This window comes from Ictidomys tridecemlineatus, chromosome 6, assembly GCF_052094955.1.
Source record: "Ictidomys tridecemlineatus isolate mIctTri1 chromosome 6, mIctTri1.hap1, whole genome shotgun sequence".
NCBI classification, from domain to species: Eukaryota; Metazoa; Chordata; class Mammalia; order Rodentia; family Sciuridae; genus Ictidomys; species Ictidomys tridecemlineatus.
The window spans coordinates 8,934,198-8,949,860 of NC_135482.1; the positions used below are offsets into that span (position 1 = coordinate 8,934,198).

General features: G+C 57.4%; 1 protein-coding gene across 6 annotated transcripts in view; it reads left to right on the forward strand.

Annotated features, from left to right (window-relative positions):
- Positions 1–15,019, forward strand: part of Csnk1e (casein kinase 1 epsilon) — a 33,405-nt gene extending 18,386 nt beyond the window's left edge. For 4 of the 6 annotated variants that reach the window (XM_078052733.1, XM_078052732.1, XM_040278030.2 and 1 more), the window contains exons 3-12: positions 4,160–4,270; positions 4,347–4,495; positions 6,281–6,509; positions 7,111–7,281; positions 7,805–7,953; positions 10,949–11,009; positions 11,686–11,878; positions 11,977–12,116; positions 12,914–12,978; positions 13,828–15,019. In XM_078052733.1, the coding sequence (XP_077908859.1) occupies positions 4,160–4,270; positions 4,347–4,495; positions 6,281–6,509; positions 7,111–7,281; positions 7,805–7,953; positions 10,949–11,009; positions 11,686–11,878; positions 11,977–12,116; positions 12,914–12,930 (1,220 nt within the window). In that variant the 3' untranslated portion in view covers positions 12,931–12,978; positions 13,828–15,019. Of the gene's footprint in view, positions 1–4,159; positions 4,271–4,346; positions 4,496–6,280; positions 6,510–7,110; positions 7,282–7,804; positions 7,954–8,518; positions 8,623–8,716; positions 10,263–10,948; positions 11,010–11,685; positions 11,879–11,976; positions 12,117–12,913; positions 12,979–13,827 lie in introns of those variants that run through there. The other 2 variants (XM_078052734.1, XM_078052735.1) reach the window with 2 other exon arrangements.
- The last annotated feature ends 644 nt before the right edge of the window (positions 15,020–15,663 follow it).

Consider the following 15,663-nt stretch of genomic DNA (forward strand, 5'->3'; position numbering starts at 1 on the left):
GCTCTGCTGCCTCATGCACCTGTGGTGAGAAGGGGCAGGGCATCGGATCGAGGATGCCCTGGCTCCCCTCCCATGCCACGTCTTCACTGTACCCTGAGACCTGTGGACTCTACCAAGCAGTGAATGCCAATGTGTCAGAAGCACTTTACAGTTTGCTATCTCCCATTGCTTAGTCACCTCTTCTTAATTTGTGTGGCTCAGAAATCAGAATATATATCTATAGAACTAACATCCAAACACTAAACTGTTAAGTCAAAGAATCAGATCATACAGCTCAGGAGGCTGAGGCAGGAGGATGGCAAGTTCAAAGCCAGCCTCAGCAATTTAATGAGGCCCTAAGCAACTTGATGAGACCTTGTCTCAAAATAAAATGCATAGCTGGGCGCAGTGGCGCATGCCTGTAATCCCAGCAGCTGGCTGAGATAGGAGGATCGGGAGTTCAAAGCCAGCCTCAGCAATGGCGAGGCCCTAAGCAACTCAATGAGACCCTGTCTCTAAATAAAATACAAAACAGGGCTGGGGATGTGGCTCAGCTTTGAGTGCCCCTGAGTTCAAACCCCAGTACCCAAAAAAAAGGCTGGGGATGTTGCTCAGTGGTTAAGTACACCTGGGTTCAACTCCCAGGACCCCCCAAAAAGAAGAAGAAGAAGGTCAACAAATGATCATATATGATTCTGTTTATGTGAAATGTCCAGAACAGGCAAATCCAGAGACAAAGTAGATTAGTGGTGGCCAGGGACAGAGGCTGAGGAGGGTGGTACTCACTTCTAAAGGGTACCCATGTCTTGGGGGTGATGGAAACATTCTACCCTTGCTCGTACATCCTTGGGAATATACCAGAAACCCAGGAGTTGGCCAGTTGGAGGGGTGCGTTGTTACTCTGTGCAGTTACAGTTCCTGGTGGAAGAGTTGGATTTAACAAAGTATCCAGCAAGCGCCCTGGCCGCCTGGCTGCTTCCTCCTGTTTCTTTTCCACATTGCTCTGTGTGGATACTACCAAAGGCAGATGCCGCTTCCCCAGCTTGCTCCGCAGCTGGAAGATGAGGACAGTGTGGTTCAGTCCTTGGCCCTTCGCTTCCTGCCTTGGAGATCTTCCTCTCCTGCACAGAGAGCCTCCTCATTCTCCCTCCATTGTGTTCTGGCCTGTGGATGGGCTATTCTTTCTCAACCAGTTCCCCAGTGATGGACATTTGGGTCATTTCCAAGCTTTTGCTGCTGCAAACAGCCTGCAGCAGACAGCCTTGTCCAGGCCTCGGCTTGCACAGTGCAGGGGTGATGTGCAGGTGCTGCTGGACTGTCTCACGCTGGCCACCTGGGGAGGAGCCACCTGTTGCGAGCCTTGCCAGCAAACTGCGCTATCTCACTGAGGACCTTTGACGGTCCTAGCCGAGAAGTGGTCTTTGGGGGTCACTGTAGTTTGCATTTCTCTTACAGAGAAGTCGAGGCCTTTGCTGAGCGAGCCCTTCGAAGTTGGTCTTCCTCTGGGAAGGCGCTTCAGGGTCTTTGCCCTATTTCCTGCTTCTTTTTCCTACTGATTTGTAGGAGTCTGTTAGCTGTCAGCTTTTTGTCTGTGATAAGAATTGAGTAGTTTTTCTTTCTGCTTCATTTCTGGTGGGCTTGCTGCTGTTTTGGGCGGTGCTGGGGATTAAACCCCAGGCACTGAACCACGTCTGGCATCTTTGCCCTACAGGGGGGTCTTTTTAAGCCTTGCCTAACCCTAAGGTTATATGGGACCCTTCCCTGGGAACTGTGCAGTTGAAAGAGGAGGCCATTCTTGTCCCTTTCAAGGCCCCTCAGTGCCCCTGCCTGTCCTGTCATCTGACTCCCCTCACAGAGATAACCACTAGTTGACATTTTAAATTATTCCCTTTCATTGAGGTTTTATCACATGTTTGTATCCTTAAACTATATCTTTACAGAGCTTTGAAATTGAGACAAATAGAACTGTACTTTCATCTGTCACTTGCTTTTCCTCCCTCTTTTAAAAATTGAGGTGAAATCCACATAGCATAAGATCAGGCATTTTAAAGTGTACAGTTCAAGTCAGGCGAGATGGCACATGCCTGTAATCCCAGCAGCTGGGAGGCTGAGGCAGGAGGATTGCAAGTTTGAGGCCAGCTTTAGCAACTTAGACCCTGTCTCAAAATAAAAAAGGGTTGGGGATGTGGTTCAGTGGTAGAACACCCCCAGTTCAATCCCCAGTACCAAATAAATAAATGTGCAGTACAGTGGTGTACTAAAACTTTGTGCAGCCACCACCCCATCTAGTCTCAAAGCACGTCCCAGAAGAAATCCCCATGCCTGTTAAGCAACCACTCCCCACCCTGGTGTCTACTAATCTGTTTTCATCTCTATGGATACGGACATTTCATATAATGAATATAATACAATAGAAGCACATTTTCTTTTGTGTACGGCTCCTTCGGCTGGGCAGAATGTTTTCTTTCAAGGTTCACCTGTGTTGAGGTATGTGTTACCAGTACTCCGCTCCTTTTCATGGGTGAATAATATTCCACATGTATATGGACCACTCTCTGTCTCCATTCATTGGCTCTGGGCCATTGGGTCATTTCCACTTTTTGGCTATTGTGGTGGCTGCTCTGGCCTGCTGTCTTTGGCCCAGTGTTGAGGAGCCGGGAGTGGCCTGGTTGCCCGGTTTAAAAGTATCACCATCTCTGGGACTCCTTATGTGACCACATTGCTGTCAGCGACTCAGCTGCTGGGCATCAGGGCTGTTAGTTCCAGTGCACATCCTTGTCCTTTCCGCAGGTGTCCCCTAGGGCTTGTGCTCAGGAGTGGGGCTGCTGGTCGAGGGTGACTGCTTCCTCTCCTGGACGTGTGCAGAGTGGCTGTACTTTTCTCGTTCCCCTTCCTCGTGCATGCTTTCGCTGCACTTGGATCCCCTGGTTGGGGTGTCCGCCGTGGCCGGGGTGTTCCTTGACTGGTCCCGTGCTTCCCCTGGTTTGAGGTGCCCATGGGATCCTGCCCCGTGGGATGTTCTGTGTTTGAGCCCTGGCTTCCTGTTGGGTGCGGTGTGACTCTGCTCTGTGTCTGGAGCTGGAGGCGCTGCTGGCCCCTGAGGGGAACTCACTGCCCTGCAGGTGGCCCCAGCCCTGCAGCTCAGCCTCCACTGCAGCTCAGCCTCCACTGCAGCTCAGCCTCCACTGCAGCTGGAGACACTGACGCAAGGCTCTATCTGGATTTGGTCTTTCTGGTGGCTTCTCGAGCCCTGGGGCGGGCCCAGGCTGCGAGCCGGGCCTTGGTGTGTTTAGGGTGTTTCTTAGGCCACGCGTACCCCTCAAGGCTGCAGTAAGAAGGGGACACAGGGGTTGCAGGCAGGACCCTGTCTACACCTAGACGTCGAAGCCAGCAGAGCTGGGGGTTGACCCCAGGGCTGTGGCGCCCCTGAGCTGCACCCCAGCCCCTTGTGTATTTATTATTTCTTAAGTGTAGAGGCAGCGTCTTGCTGAATGAGCCCGTCTGCTAAACCAAGAGCCTGCCAAGCCCAGGCTGGTCTTGAACTTGCGACTCTCCTGCCTCAGCCTCCCAAGGGAATGCAGGCAGGGGCTACCGCGCCCACGTAGGTTTCGCTCCCCAGTCCCCCAGTTGCCAGCCGAATGACCTTGAGTGGCTCTCAGCCTTCTCATCTGTGCAGGGGGAATGATACTCCGATGACAGAGGAGGGGACGTCCTGGGACAGAATGTGTGGGCTGCCTTTGAGGGGGGCAGCTTTGGTGGGCAGGCAGGTGCTGGTCAGTACCTTCTGCAGCTCAGGGTGTCAGGAGGGCACAGTGCCCACCCCTCTGGGCTTCTGGTCCCTCCACACACACCTCAGCCCGCCACACCCAACTGGCCAGCCTGTCTCTGGGGTTAAGTTCCACCCCTTCTGTGGTCTGGGCACCATTTGTGTGTCCCCTCCCCCATCAGGCCCTCTCGCAGCCCTGACCTGGGGTTCTCTGAGCAGCTGGGGGCGTCTTGCCTCCTCCCGTGGCACATGGTACTGCTCACTCTCCCTCGGGAAGCCTCCTGGCCACCTCTCTGTCCCTGAGAGGCAGATGCCCAGTTGGCCCCACCCTGAGCCACAGCAGCCTCAAATGCTGGGTGGCAACCACCTGGCTGGCTGGGAGTCACCTGGGCCTTTGCCCCCCACCCTGGGCAGGTGCCAACATCGCCTCTGGTGAAGAGGTGGCCATCAAGCTGGAGTGTGTGAAGACGAAGCACCCGCAGCTGCACATCGAGAGCAAGTTCTACAAGATGATGCAGGGAGGAGGTGAGGCGAGGGCTGCTGTGGGCCGGTGGCGCGGGTGGGGAGGGACCGCCCTGACAGCCCTGTCGCCCCGCCCCAGTGGGGATCCCGTCCATCAAGTGGTGCGGGGCGGAGGGCGACTACAACGTGATGGTCATGGAACTACTGGGGCCCAGCCTGGAGGACCTCTTCAACTTCTGCTCCCGCAAGTTCAGCCTCAAGACGGTGTTGCTCCTGGCGGACCAGATGGTGAGTCCCGCTGCGCACCGTCAAGGTGGCCTGCCCAGCTGCTCTGCAGCGTCCACTTCCCCATCTTGCTAGTGGCCATGGATACTAACCCTGCATCCTGCCTCCAGAGGAAAGTAGGGGAGGGGGCAGGGACAGGGACAAGACACACCTGTTTCCTGGGCCAGGAACCTTAATGCTGGCCTCAGCGTCCTGGACATTTGTTTAAATGCAGATTCCAGGCACCAGGCTGCCAGGTCAGGGTCTGGGGAGGGCCCTCGGTTCTGCCCTGTGGTGATCACGCAGATTGTGTCCTGTCCCAGTGTGGGAACCCGAGCTGATTTGCTGAGCCCCTCTGAGCCCCCGTCACCTGCTCTCAGTCTCCCCTTCCCTGGGGTGCTAGGATTAAGTGGGAAGCCACACAGGGCCTAGGCCAGAGAAGGTGTAGATCCTTAGGCCCTTTCCATACAGAGGAGAGCTTTTTAAAAATATAAAATGCACAGCCAGCTACTCAGGAGGCAGAGGCAGGAGGACTGCAAGTCAAGACCAATGTGGGCAACTTAGCAAGCAAGACCCTGTCTCCAAAAAATCGAAAAAGGCTGGGGGTGAAAGTCAGTGTAGCGTGTGGTTTAGCATGTGTAAGCCCCTGAGTTCAGTCCCCAGTTCTGGGAAGAAAGAATCGAACTTTGAACCTAGTGGGGACCATGCAGATCTTGTCTTGTCGCAAGCACACTCCAATTTTAGGCTGTGGGTGCGCAGAGGAGGATTGCGAGATTCTCACAGGGTGAAATTCAGTAAAGCTCCTGGAGATATTTTGTCATGCCGGAGGCCCAGAGCTGCCCATGACATGCCAGAAGACCTGTTCTGTGCGTGGATCTTAATTTGAGTTTTTGGAAATTCTTAAAGGGCCAGATATGGGGGCACACACCTATAATCCCAGCAGCTCAGGGGGCTTGAGACAGGAGGATCACAAGTTCAAGGCCATCCTCAGCAACTAGCAAGTCCCTAAGCAACTTAGTGAGACTCTGTCTCAAAATAAAAAAATAGGGCTGGGGGCACTGGGGTTGTGGCTCAGGGGGAGAGCACTTGGCCAGCACGTACAAGGCACTGGGTTTGATCCTCAGAACCGCATATAAACAAATGGATAAAATAAAGGTCCATCAACATTAAAAAAAAAAAATAGGGCTGTGGGGATATAGCTCAGCTGGTAGAGTGCTTATCTTGCATGCATAAGGCCCTGGGTTCAATCCCCAGCACCATCAAAAATAAAAAATAAAATAAAAAGGGCCAAGGGTGTGGCTCTGTGGTAAACTATCCCTGGGTTAAATTGTCAGTACCCCCACCCGCCCAAAAAAAAGTCACACCCTGACTCTGGCGTCCTTTGGAAGCCAAGTGGAGTCAGGACTTGGGTGCGCCATCTCACGCCTCTGCCGGGTTTAGGCCTCCTCGGTGCTCCCACCTGCCCCTCCCCCAGGTTGCTTGCCTCTGGGTCCCGTGGCACTGGAGCCAGCCGGCAGGCCACTGTGGTGGCCCATGGTCCTTCCCCCGCACCCTCCTTCCTGGGTCTTGCCCTGACCTTTCCTCCTGGCTCCCACTCCCTGCCGCCACATCAGATGTCACTGTCTCCCAGCCGCCTTCCTTGGCCTGTGCCTTGAAGCCATCCTTCATAGTTGGGGACAAACCTTTCTCCCTGGCCAGGGCAGGGACCCTGGGTGCATTTGACATCTTTGCTTTTCTGGGGCCTGGCCTGAGGCATGTGGCAGCGGCCCCTCCACTGACCCCCCACCCCCACCCCGGCTAACCCCCCAGATCAGCCGCATCGAGTACATCCACTCCAAGAACTTCATCCACCGCGACGTCAAGCCCGACAACTTCCTCATGGGCCTGGGGAAGAAAGGCAACTTGGTGTACATCATTGATTTTGGCCTGGCCAAGAAGTACCGGGATGCCCGCACCCACCAGCACATCCCCTACCGGGAAAACAAGAACCTGACTGGCACGGCCCGCTACGCCTCCATTAACACGCACTTGGGCATCGGTGAGTGAGCTCCCGGACAAGGGCGCCTCGGGCCACCGGCTGCCTGGCTCCCCCCACCTCAGTCGGAGGCCCCTGGGTACTTTTTCTGGTTGGCCCACTGAGCATCTCTACCCGAGTCTGCCCTAAGGCCTGGACCCAGTGTCCACATCTTCCCTTCATAAGTAGAGTTGTGTGTGCTGGCCACCCCTTCACACCCTGCCTTGGCCTCCTGGCAACCCCACTGAGTGGGGGGGCCATACTCCCCAACTGTTCCTCTGGGAAGCTCCGGCCAGTTTAACATGGGCTGCTCCAGGGCACACGGCCTCGTGAGTGCTGGGACTGGATTTGACCTCAGCCCGCCTCGTGCCACAGCTTGTGCTGCTTCTGTGGGGTGGGCAGGGGCGGGTGCCCACTCAGAGCTGCTGAATGAAATAACCCCTGAGCTGAGAAGCTGGACCCAGACTGAGGCGGGAAGGTGCTGCCTCGGGTCCTCTTGCAGAACGTGAGCCAGCGGGCGCTGGAGACGGCTGTCTGCTGCCAGATATGCAGTAAAGAATGTGACCTGAGGAGGAGCTCGGGGCCTGTGTGGACCCTGCCCCTCACCTTGCCTCTGACTCTGCAGAGCAAAGCCGTCGCGATGACCTGGAGAGTCTGGGCTACGTGCTCATGTACTTCAACCTGGGCTCCCTGCCCTGGCAGGGTCTCAAAGCAGCCACCAAGCGCCAGAAGTATGAGCGGATCAGCGAGAAGAAGATGTCAACGCCCATTGAGGTCCTCTGCAAAGGGTACCCCTGTGAGTACCAGGTGGGGAGGACGGGCGCAAGAGGACTACCCGGGGGCTCTGTGGCTGCACGGCATGTGGGAGGCCTGGAGCCCCAGCCTGTGTCACAGACTGGGTGTCCCCTTCCACACTCGTGCCTTGCCACCTAGAGCCCTCTCCTGGCCCAAGTTGTTAGAGGAGGAAGTGGCTTTTTGCCTGCTGTTGCTTAGATCATGTCGGGAGTGTGTCCACTACAGGGCCCTTGGCCGCCCTTTGAGCTATGGCTGCTGTGGGCCTGGGTCTCTGTGAGCCTGGAGTGCCGGGAGCAGGTGCAGAGCTGTGGGCCACATTCCCCGGAGCAGCTCCGAGAAGAGGCTGTGCTCACGGGGCCCGAGCACTAGTAGCGTAGGGAGGCCTGTGGTTCTGTTCTGCATCCTGCCCCCTCTTAGGTTGAAACTGTTCAGAGGGACAGTGGGTGGCTTGGGAAATGGTGGCTGCCAGGGACCTGGGATCATGGGCCTCACAGTGACCTCCTCTGTTCCCTGTCACCCCCCAGCCGAGTTCTCCACATACCTCAACTTCTGCCGCTCCCTGCGGTTCGATGACAAGCCCGACTACTCCTACCTGCGCCAGCTCTTCCGCAACCTCTTCCACCGGCAGGGCTTTTCCTACGACTACGTCTTCGACTGGAACATGCTCAAATTCGTGAGTCACCCGGAGGCCAAGGCGGGCTTGGGGGACTGGATGGGGAAGGCCTTGCCTCATAAGGCCAGAATGGCCTGGTGGGGAGCAGGGCTCCCTACAGATGGGAGTTATGAGCTGGACAGCACAAGTGACCTCGCCAGGGTCCCAGAGCCACCCCTATCCAGCCACATTAGTGTGGACAGCATGCGCTGCCACAGTGGGCAGGGCGTGGGCAGGCTTGGGAGGACCTGGCTCAGCCTCCAGTCTGTCCTGGGGGCCCAGGGCAGGGCGTGGATGGCTCTGCTGGGCCCTCCCGCTGCCCTGCTTGTGGCCTGCTCCATCTTGCTCCTCTTGTTCTGCACGTCCTGGGTGACCGCCTTCACCGAGGCCCCCCTAGCCAGCCTGGATCCATTCAGAGTGGCTTCTCTCTTCCTGGTCATGGGACCCTGGGTCTTGCTAGGCAGTTGTTCTGTCTCCCTCTTTTAAGGGTCCTGGGGGTGGGGTGGGGAGAAGTGGTCGCCGGCCGTGCCTGGAGCTCTGGAGTCCGTGAAATCGTGTGTCTTGTTTCACATCTCTTCTGGAAAAGGGGGCTTCTTCGAGCCAGGCTCAGCCCCGGGACAGCGAAGCTATTGCAGCACCCCGCCCCCGCCCCTGGCCCTATGCCGGGCCCCCGTATCCATCCACATACTGGTAAGGACCTCCAAGGCCTGGCTCTTCCAAGAGTTGCCACTTGGCCAGCAAGCACCAAGGCTGGACTCAGCTGTGCCCTCTCTGTCCCTTCCAGGTGCCCGGCGATCCTGGGCACCCAAGGCCCCCCAGATAGGCCTGTGGAGGAGGTGGAGGAGATGCCCCCTCAAAACTACTGGCCTGTGGTCTGGACTCCAGGGCCCCAGTTCTGATATCACCAATGTGCCTGAGCCTGATAGGGCCAGGCATGAGGAATGGGGGGCACCCATTCCTGAGGTGGCCCTGTGGTGAAGAGTATTGGAAAAGGCCCTACTTGGGATCCTCAGGAATGAACCAGCTGCCTGAGGCCAGGACGAGCCCGAAGAAAACTGTGGCCCTGCCTGGGGCCTGTTAGGCCCTGGACCAAGACCAGGCCCAGGCCCCGTGGGTGGCCTCTGTGTCGAAACTGAACTCATTAAATGCCTCCTGCCTTCGTCCTGGTTTGCTTCTTTTACATCGTGTCCCTCGGTGCTCCGCCAGATGCCAAGGGCCAAGGCCGGGTCCTTCTGAATGCTGAGGTTGGCATGTTGGTCCTGGGTTTCTCTTCTCCTTGGGTCTCAGGCAGAACAGGCAGAAGATGGCCATCTCGCAGGTCAGGGCTTTGAGGAGAAGGCTGTATTGCCCTCCTCTGTGAGGGCAGAGAGGGAGGTGGGCATTGGGTTCCTTCCAGCTTAGAGCATGACTGAGTGCCTGGGCACCCGGCACCCCTTCCTCCTGCAGTGCGTTTCAGGGCCTCGGACACCAGGCCCTTGCCCTATAGGAAGTCGTCCCCGAGTCTGGTTCTGTGATGGACTTAGTTCTTTGGCTCAGCCCAGCTCTAAGAAAGGGCTTTGCATTCTCTTGGACTCTGACGTCTACTTCCGTAACTGCTGGCTACATGGAGAGTTTAATTAGAGTTGATCAAAATGGAAAATGCATTTCCTCGGCCACATTCCAAGCTCTTGGGAGCCACGAGGTAGTGGCTGCTGCATCTAATGAGACAGTTGTGAGCATCTCTGTCGTCCTGGGAAGTTCTGTGGACAACGCTGTTCTAGATGGCTCCTTGACAGTTCCCCTTGTGGGACTGACCAGCAACAAGATGTCTTCTCCAGCTGGGCCAGGCACTCCTCCCCCTTGCTGGCATCTGACTCCATTCCTGGGGTCCCCTTTGAGTCAGGTTCTGGAGTCCGAAGCTAGGCAGGGCCACTGATAGTCTCATCCATCACCGACGTCTGCACCATCACCTCCGCGTGAGCCCCAGGCAGGAGCAGCCACATGATGTGCAGTGGGGACCATCCACAGCCTTCCCCCAAGACCAAGACCCCCACATACCTTGCAGGAAGCCATACCAGCTGGCAGGACTCCATGCTGGGCACCATGGGCAGTGACTCTCCCATGATCTTGACCTTGACCCTGGAGGAGCCTATCTGTGTTCCTCGGCATGAGGGCATTGGAATTCCTGGACTCCTGAACCCTGGGATGCAGTCAGCACGTGTTCTCAGGACAAGCCACTGACAGGAGGAAGTTTCACACAGCCCAGGACAGACGTCCACGCAGCAGGGGCGGATGCTCGGATGTTGACAGTTTTATGTTTTCTTATGGGCAAATAAAGGCCAGAAAAGCTCCTTGGTGCGCATTTCTTGAGGGTTGTTTGGGTTGGATAGCAGCCAGGGCATAAGTAGTTCTTTCTCCTGCGCGTGGACTGCTGGTGGCCTGAGCTGTGGGGCTGCCGCAGGTGGGTTCCATCTCCTCAGCTGCTGGCTCCAGGGCTGGGCGGGCACCCGAGCGCATCATTCAGCCTCCCGGAGCCTGGTTCCCTCGGGAGTGAGGCCATCCCTGTCATAGGAGTCGAGCCGTGCTGCGGCTCTGGTTTCTCAGGCTGGGCTGTGGCTCCTGCCCAGTGCCAGCCTGGGGCTGAGTGGGTGGGGCCCTGGTGGGCCTAGGCCTGCCTGGTGGGCTTTTAGTGGGAGGAGTGAGGGGTGTTTTGCTGGGTCAGGCCTTGAATAGTCCTCTTGAGGTGCATGGTAGGACTAGGTCCCCAGCTCTGTTCTGGCTGTGTGACCCCAGACAGGTCGTGAGGCTTTGTGGCCAGGTCAGACAAGGATAAGGCCCGGGGCACCTCTGCCCAGCAGTGGGGCTAGGACTAGCCTAGCTTGGCTCCTTGCTAGGACTCGAGATCATTCTGATCCCAGCTGCTCCCAGAGGTGCCCAAAGGCAGGTCTGCTCCACTTCCCCAGGGCACAGGGCCCCTCAGCTAATTCCCCAGCCAGTGTAAGGCCCACTGCTCAGCCCGCAGCTCTCTCCTCCACAGATGCGGCCCCCCTCACGCCAGCCCCCTGCCCTTCCCTGTGGACGGCCCCGGGACCAACTAGGTAACACGGCCAGGCCCTGCTCCCGCACCACTTCCTCTCTGGACCTTTCACTTCCTCCTGTGGGGGTAGCAGTGGCTAGAGGGCAGGGCCCCAAGGGGCACCGGGCACCTTTCTCCAGCCTTGTCTGTCACCGGGCAGCTAGCCCGGCTGCTTCCCTGCTCCCCTGAGCTCCCATCCTGCGGCAGGCAGTTCAAGGCTGGGCACCAGGTCCCCTGGCCAAGTCCTGGCCCTGCCTTCCCTGAGCCTTGCGACTCCTGTCCCCTTGACGTTCCCTGCCTTCTGCTAGGTGGGCCTCTGAACTCCTTCCCTGCATGGTTTGGAAACCCTGAGGGGCCAACGGCTCTTGGTACATGGAGGGGGCCAGGTTGGGAGACCAAGGGTTGCCTTTGGTCACTGTGGAGTGTTAGCCACTCCTCCGGGATCCAGTGCAGCCTGAGCTCCCCTGCTTCTCGGTGCTGTCTGTCCTTCCTCTGAGTGTTGCGTGGCTGTTTCTCCTCTCTGTGACCCAGGGTCATTTCCAAGCCTCTGAGATCAAGGATTCCCACTCTGGGAAGGAGGCTGGGCCAGAGGGTTTGTGAGATGCCCCCAACTCGCTTCCCCTCTGTCCTGCAAAGGTGCTGGGCACAGAGCACCCAGGTCTCGGGGCTGACCAGCATGCCATCTCCCGTCCCTGCAGGGTGCAGCCCGGAACCCCGAGGATGTGGACCGAGAGCGGAGAGAGCACGAACGCGAGGAGAGGATGGGGCAGCTGCGGGGGTCCACAACCCGGGCCCTTCCCCCTGGCCCACCCACGGGGGCCACTGCCAACCGGCTCCGCAGTGCTGCCGAGCCTGTGGCCTCCACCCCCGCCTCCCGCATCCAGCAAGCTGGTTAGTAGGGGCCTGGGGCTGTGAGCTTCGGGATGGGCCAGAGGGCTGGGGTCCTGCTTCTGTCCCCAGCTGAGGGCTGCTCCCTCCTCGCCCTCCAGGCAATACTTCTCCCAGAGCGATCTCACGGGTGGACCGGGAGAGGAAGGTGAGCATGCGGCTGCACAGGGGCGCGCCCGCCAACGTCTCGTCCTCAGACCTCACTGGGCGACAGGAGGTCTCCCGGATTTCAGCCTCACAGGTTAGCAAGCGGCCACGGCAGAGCCAGAGATCCCCGTGCAGGTCAGGCCTCTGGCTCTGCTCTCTTCTCCCCTTGACTTGGGTAACCCCAGAGCAAACCCCTGGCCTGGGCTAGGACTTGACCCTTTACTTCCCTGAGGTTCATTAGCCCCCCTCACTGAGCAAAGCCAGAGACTGAGGTTCAGAACAATGTGCCCCAGCCAGTGGCAGTTCTGGGGTCTGACCCTTGCTGCTGGGTGCCCATCTTGGTGGGCATCAGGGCCTCAAAGACAAGATGGTCACAGCCCCTGCCATCAGGAAGCCCCCAGTGGTCCTCACTAGCTTTGGCAAGAGCATGGGATAGAGGGACAGGTGAGCTTCTATCTGGTGGCTTCTCTTTTCGGTTCTGGGGATCGAACCCACGGGCTTGTGCGTGCAAGGCAAGCACTCCACCAACTGAGCTGTAGCCCCAGCCCCTGGTAGCTTCTCTTAAGGTCATATTTGGACTAGGAGAGGTCGGAGGGAGGGACTGTGTCCAGCTGGAGGGGAGTGGGAGCCTTAGTGGACTTGGCCCTGAGAGTGAACCCCTCCTTGGCCCACCAACTTGGGTGTGGCCTAAAGCAGTCACATTGTGTGCCTCTGTGCCCTGCCCCCCCAACTCTGTCTACAAACGAGGACCTCCTAGGGTCTCTGGGATCACCCCTTCCCTTGATTCCAGGGGCTTACCAGGGGTGGGGCTGAGCTGCACAGCAGGGAGACTTAGGTCCTGGCCTTGAAGCTCACCCACCTCTCTCTGCTCTTACCCCACCCCCTGCGAAGACAAGCGTGCCATTTGACCACCTCGGGAAGTGAGGAGAGCCATCGCTGGACCAGTGTTTGCTTAGGTGAGTGGGACCTGCCACAAGCCAGCCAGCACAGCCAGGCCCGGAAGCACATGGCCCTGGGGTGCGGGGGGACGGCAGATGGCACCTGGTAGCCCCCGAAAAACAAGGGTCCTCGAGGGAGCGCTAAACATCCAGTCCTGCAGGTTCCCAACGGGGCTCAGGGCTCATTCCTGGCTGGGGATTGACTTCTTCTGGGAAATCAGCCCTCCACCCCCGTCCTTGACACTTTCTGGAACCTTGGTTCATGCTGACCTTCCACAGGGCTTTGGCCTGTCCCGGCCTCCGGGCTGTGAAGCAGGTTAGCTCATGGGAAGGACTAGAACAGGCGAGCAGAGGAGAGGCCGCTGGCCAGTGTGCACCGAGGTGGGACTGCTGCTGCTGCCTGGCAGGAAGCCGGGTGGTGGCTAGGCCTGGCCTAGTGAGGGTGGTCCTCCAGGGAGGGTGGAGAGCTGAGCTCCCTGGGGACAGTGAGTGGCCCGTGTGCAGAGGTTCACCAGTTGAGGGACGTGACCTCTACCAGAACACCCTGAGCATGATTCGCTCAGCAGCAACTGGCCCACAGATGGAGCTGGGGCGTGGGACTGGGCTCCCTGCCTCAGACGCCCAGCTTAGCCCACGAGCCTGTCTGTGCACAGCTGGGCAGACAGGTCCCGGGAAGTACGTCCAGGACAGAGGACAGAGTCTGCTCCCTTCCCAGGGAAATGGAGTACCTACTGTGTGCTGGACTTGCGCCAGCTCTGGGCCCTAAGAAGGGTAGCCTCAGGGACAAGAAATTAGGGTGAAGGGGTCCAGCAGGTGGGGGAACAGAGGCAGCGGGGCACCTCATGCGTCTTTTTTCTTCCCTTCTAGTGTCTTCACTGTATTTTCTTTAAAAAAACAAAATCAAAAAAACACAAAACAAAAAGATGGAAAAAAAACCACTCAAATGAACAAAAAGAAAAAACCCAGCACAAAACCGACGATGGATCTTGTTTCTTTGATTTATTTTGCCAACGGCAAAAAGATGGATGCCCTTAGCACTGAGGACCGTGTCCCCTTGCACTGCCCGCTGTCCCCAGCCTTCAGGCTGCCAAATGCTCCCCAACAACACCGGCTCACACCAGCCAGATGCCAAGGCCCCACTTCAGCCACCTGTTCCTGCCACCACCATCCGCCTGCCGGAGGCGCCCCTCGGTGTGGGACAGCAGCCAGCAGGGACGCGGAGCCCACAGCAGCAGCGGGCGGCCAGTCGAAGGCGGGTTCCACCGGGCTCCCTGAGCCTTGGAACCAAGGAGATGCGCACAGCCCCTGTCCCTCTGAGATGACAGTGGCCAACTTTCTGTGCTGGACTTTCCAGCGTCCCCCTGAGCATTTGGGTCCTTCCTTTGTCTCTCCATGAAGCCTTGAGTGAGGTGGTGGCCACTATTGCCTTGTGTGTATGTGTGTGTGCGCGTATTTGACCTGTGTCCCAGAGCAGCGGTGCCCCGTCCCCACCTGCCAGGCTGAGTTTGTTATCCCCGTGAAGGGATGTGGGGGTGGACAGTGGCCTCCACATCCCTCAGGGCACAGCGGGTCCTTGCCACCACCAGTCCCCAAATGCCAGCCTGTGGCGGTCCCATCTTCCATTCCTGCCTGGTCTGGGGCAGAGACTGTGGACACTACTCCCAGCCAGCGCCTGCTCTGGGTTATCAACTACTTCTCTGGTCCTGACAGTCACCTGGGGTCCCCCTCCCCTGGGCCCTGCCTTCTGGGGAGGAGCCTGGGGTCAGGGCTAAGTGTTGGATTTTCCATCCTTCCTAGTTAACACCTGTTTTTGTTTTTTATTTTATTTTTGTTTGTTTTCTCCGTGTGTGTATTTCCTAATTTATTTACCTCTGTTTCCCCTTTTTCCTTTTTTTTTTAATTAAAGAGCAAAGGTTTTTATTACTTTGTAATTTAAAAAATTGAAAAAAATACTGAAGAACTTTGGGGGGAATTTTGTACTTTTTTCCTGTGTAAATATCGGACTTTTTTGAGCTTTATTGTGGTTGTTAATTTGAAGTAATAAAGTAGAAGAGGATAACGTGGTGCGGCAGCCTTCCGTCTGCGTGTCTGCCCTGCGTCATCTTCTCCCCAGCAGCCTGGGAGGCCTGCTGTGTGGGGCTGGGGACAAGACCTCACTTCGTGGGGCTTCTTAAAGCACAGCCTTTGATCCAGGGGTCCTGGGGCCGGCTGTGAGCATGCGCCCTGCCTCCGCCAGTGATGCCCAGGCCCAGGGCCATGCTCAGCAAAGCAGTCCCCTGAAGCTCCTCACCACCTTGTCCACATAGTTCTGGGAGCTAGGACCTCTCAGCGGCCCTGCCTTATGCCAAGACAGTACAGGGCAGCACGGCCTGCCCAGGGTTGAGCTCTCGGGTGGCAGAGCAGGGTTTGAACCCTGGCCACCTTGCCCCAAAACAAGGGTCCTCAAGGGAGCAGAGGACAGCTAGTGTCCTCTGCATGACTGGTCACACAGCTCTGTGAGAAATAGTACTAGAGTTGGGTTCCAGGGTGGTTCCCCAGGTGGGCCTGGGCAGGTTCCTCAGTGTAGTCTTGAAGGGCAGCCTTGAACCTGGTGGTCCTTTGTCTCAGGAGCTTGTAAAAGAATGTCCATCAAAGTGGGTTCATCCGACACAGTTTACTTTTTTTTTTTTTTTGGTACTGGGGATTGAGCCCAGCAGTCTGTAC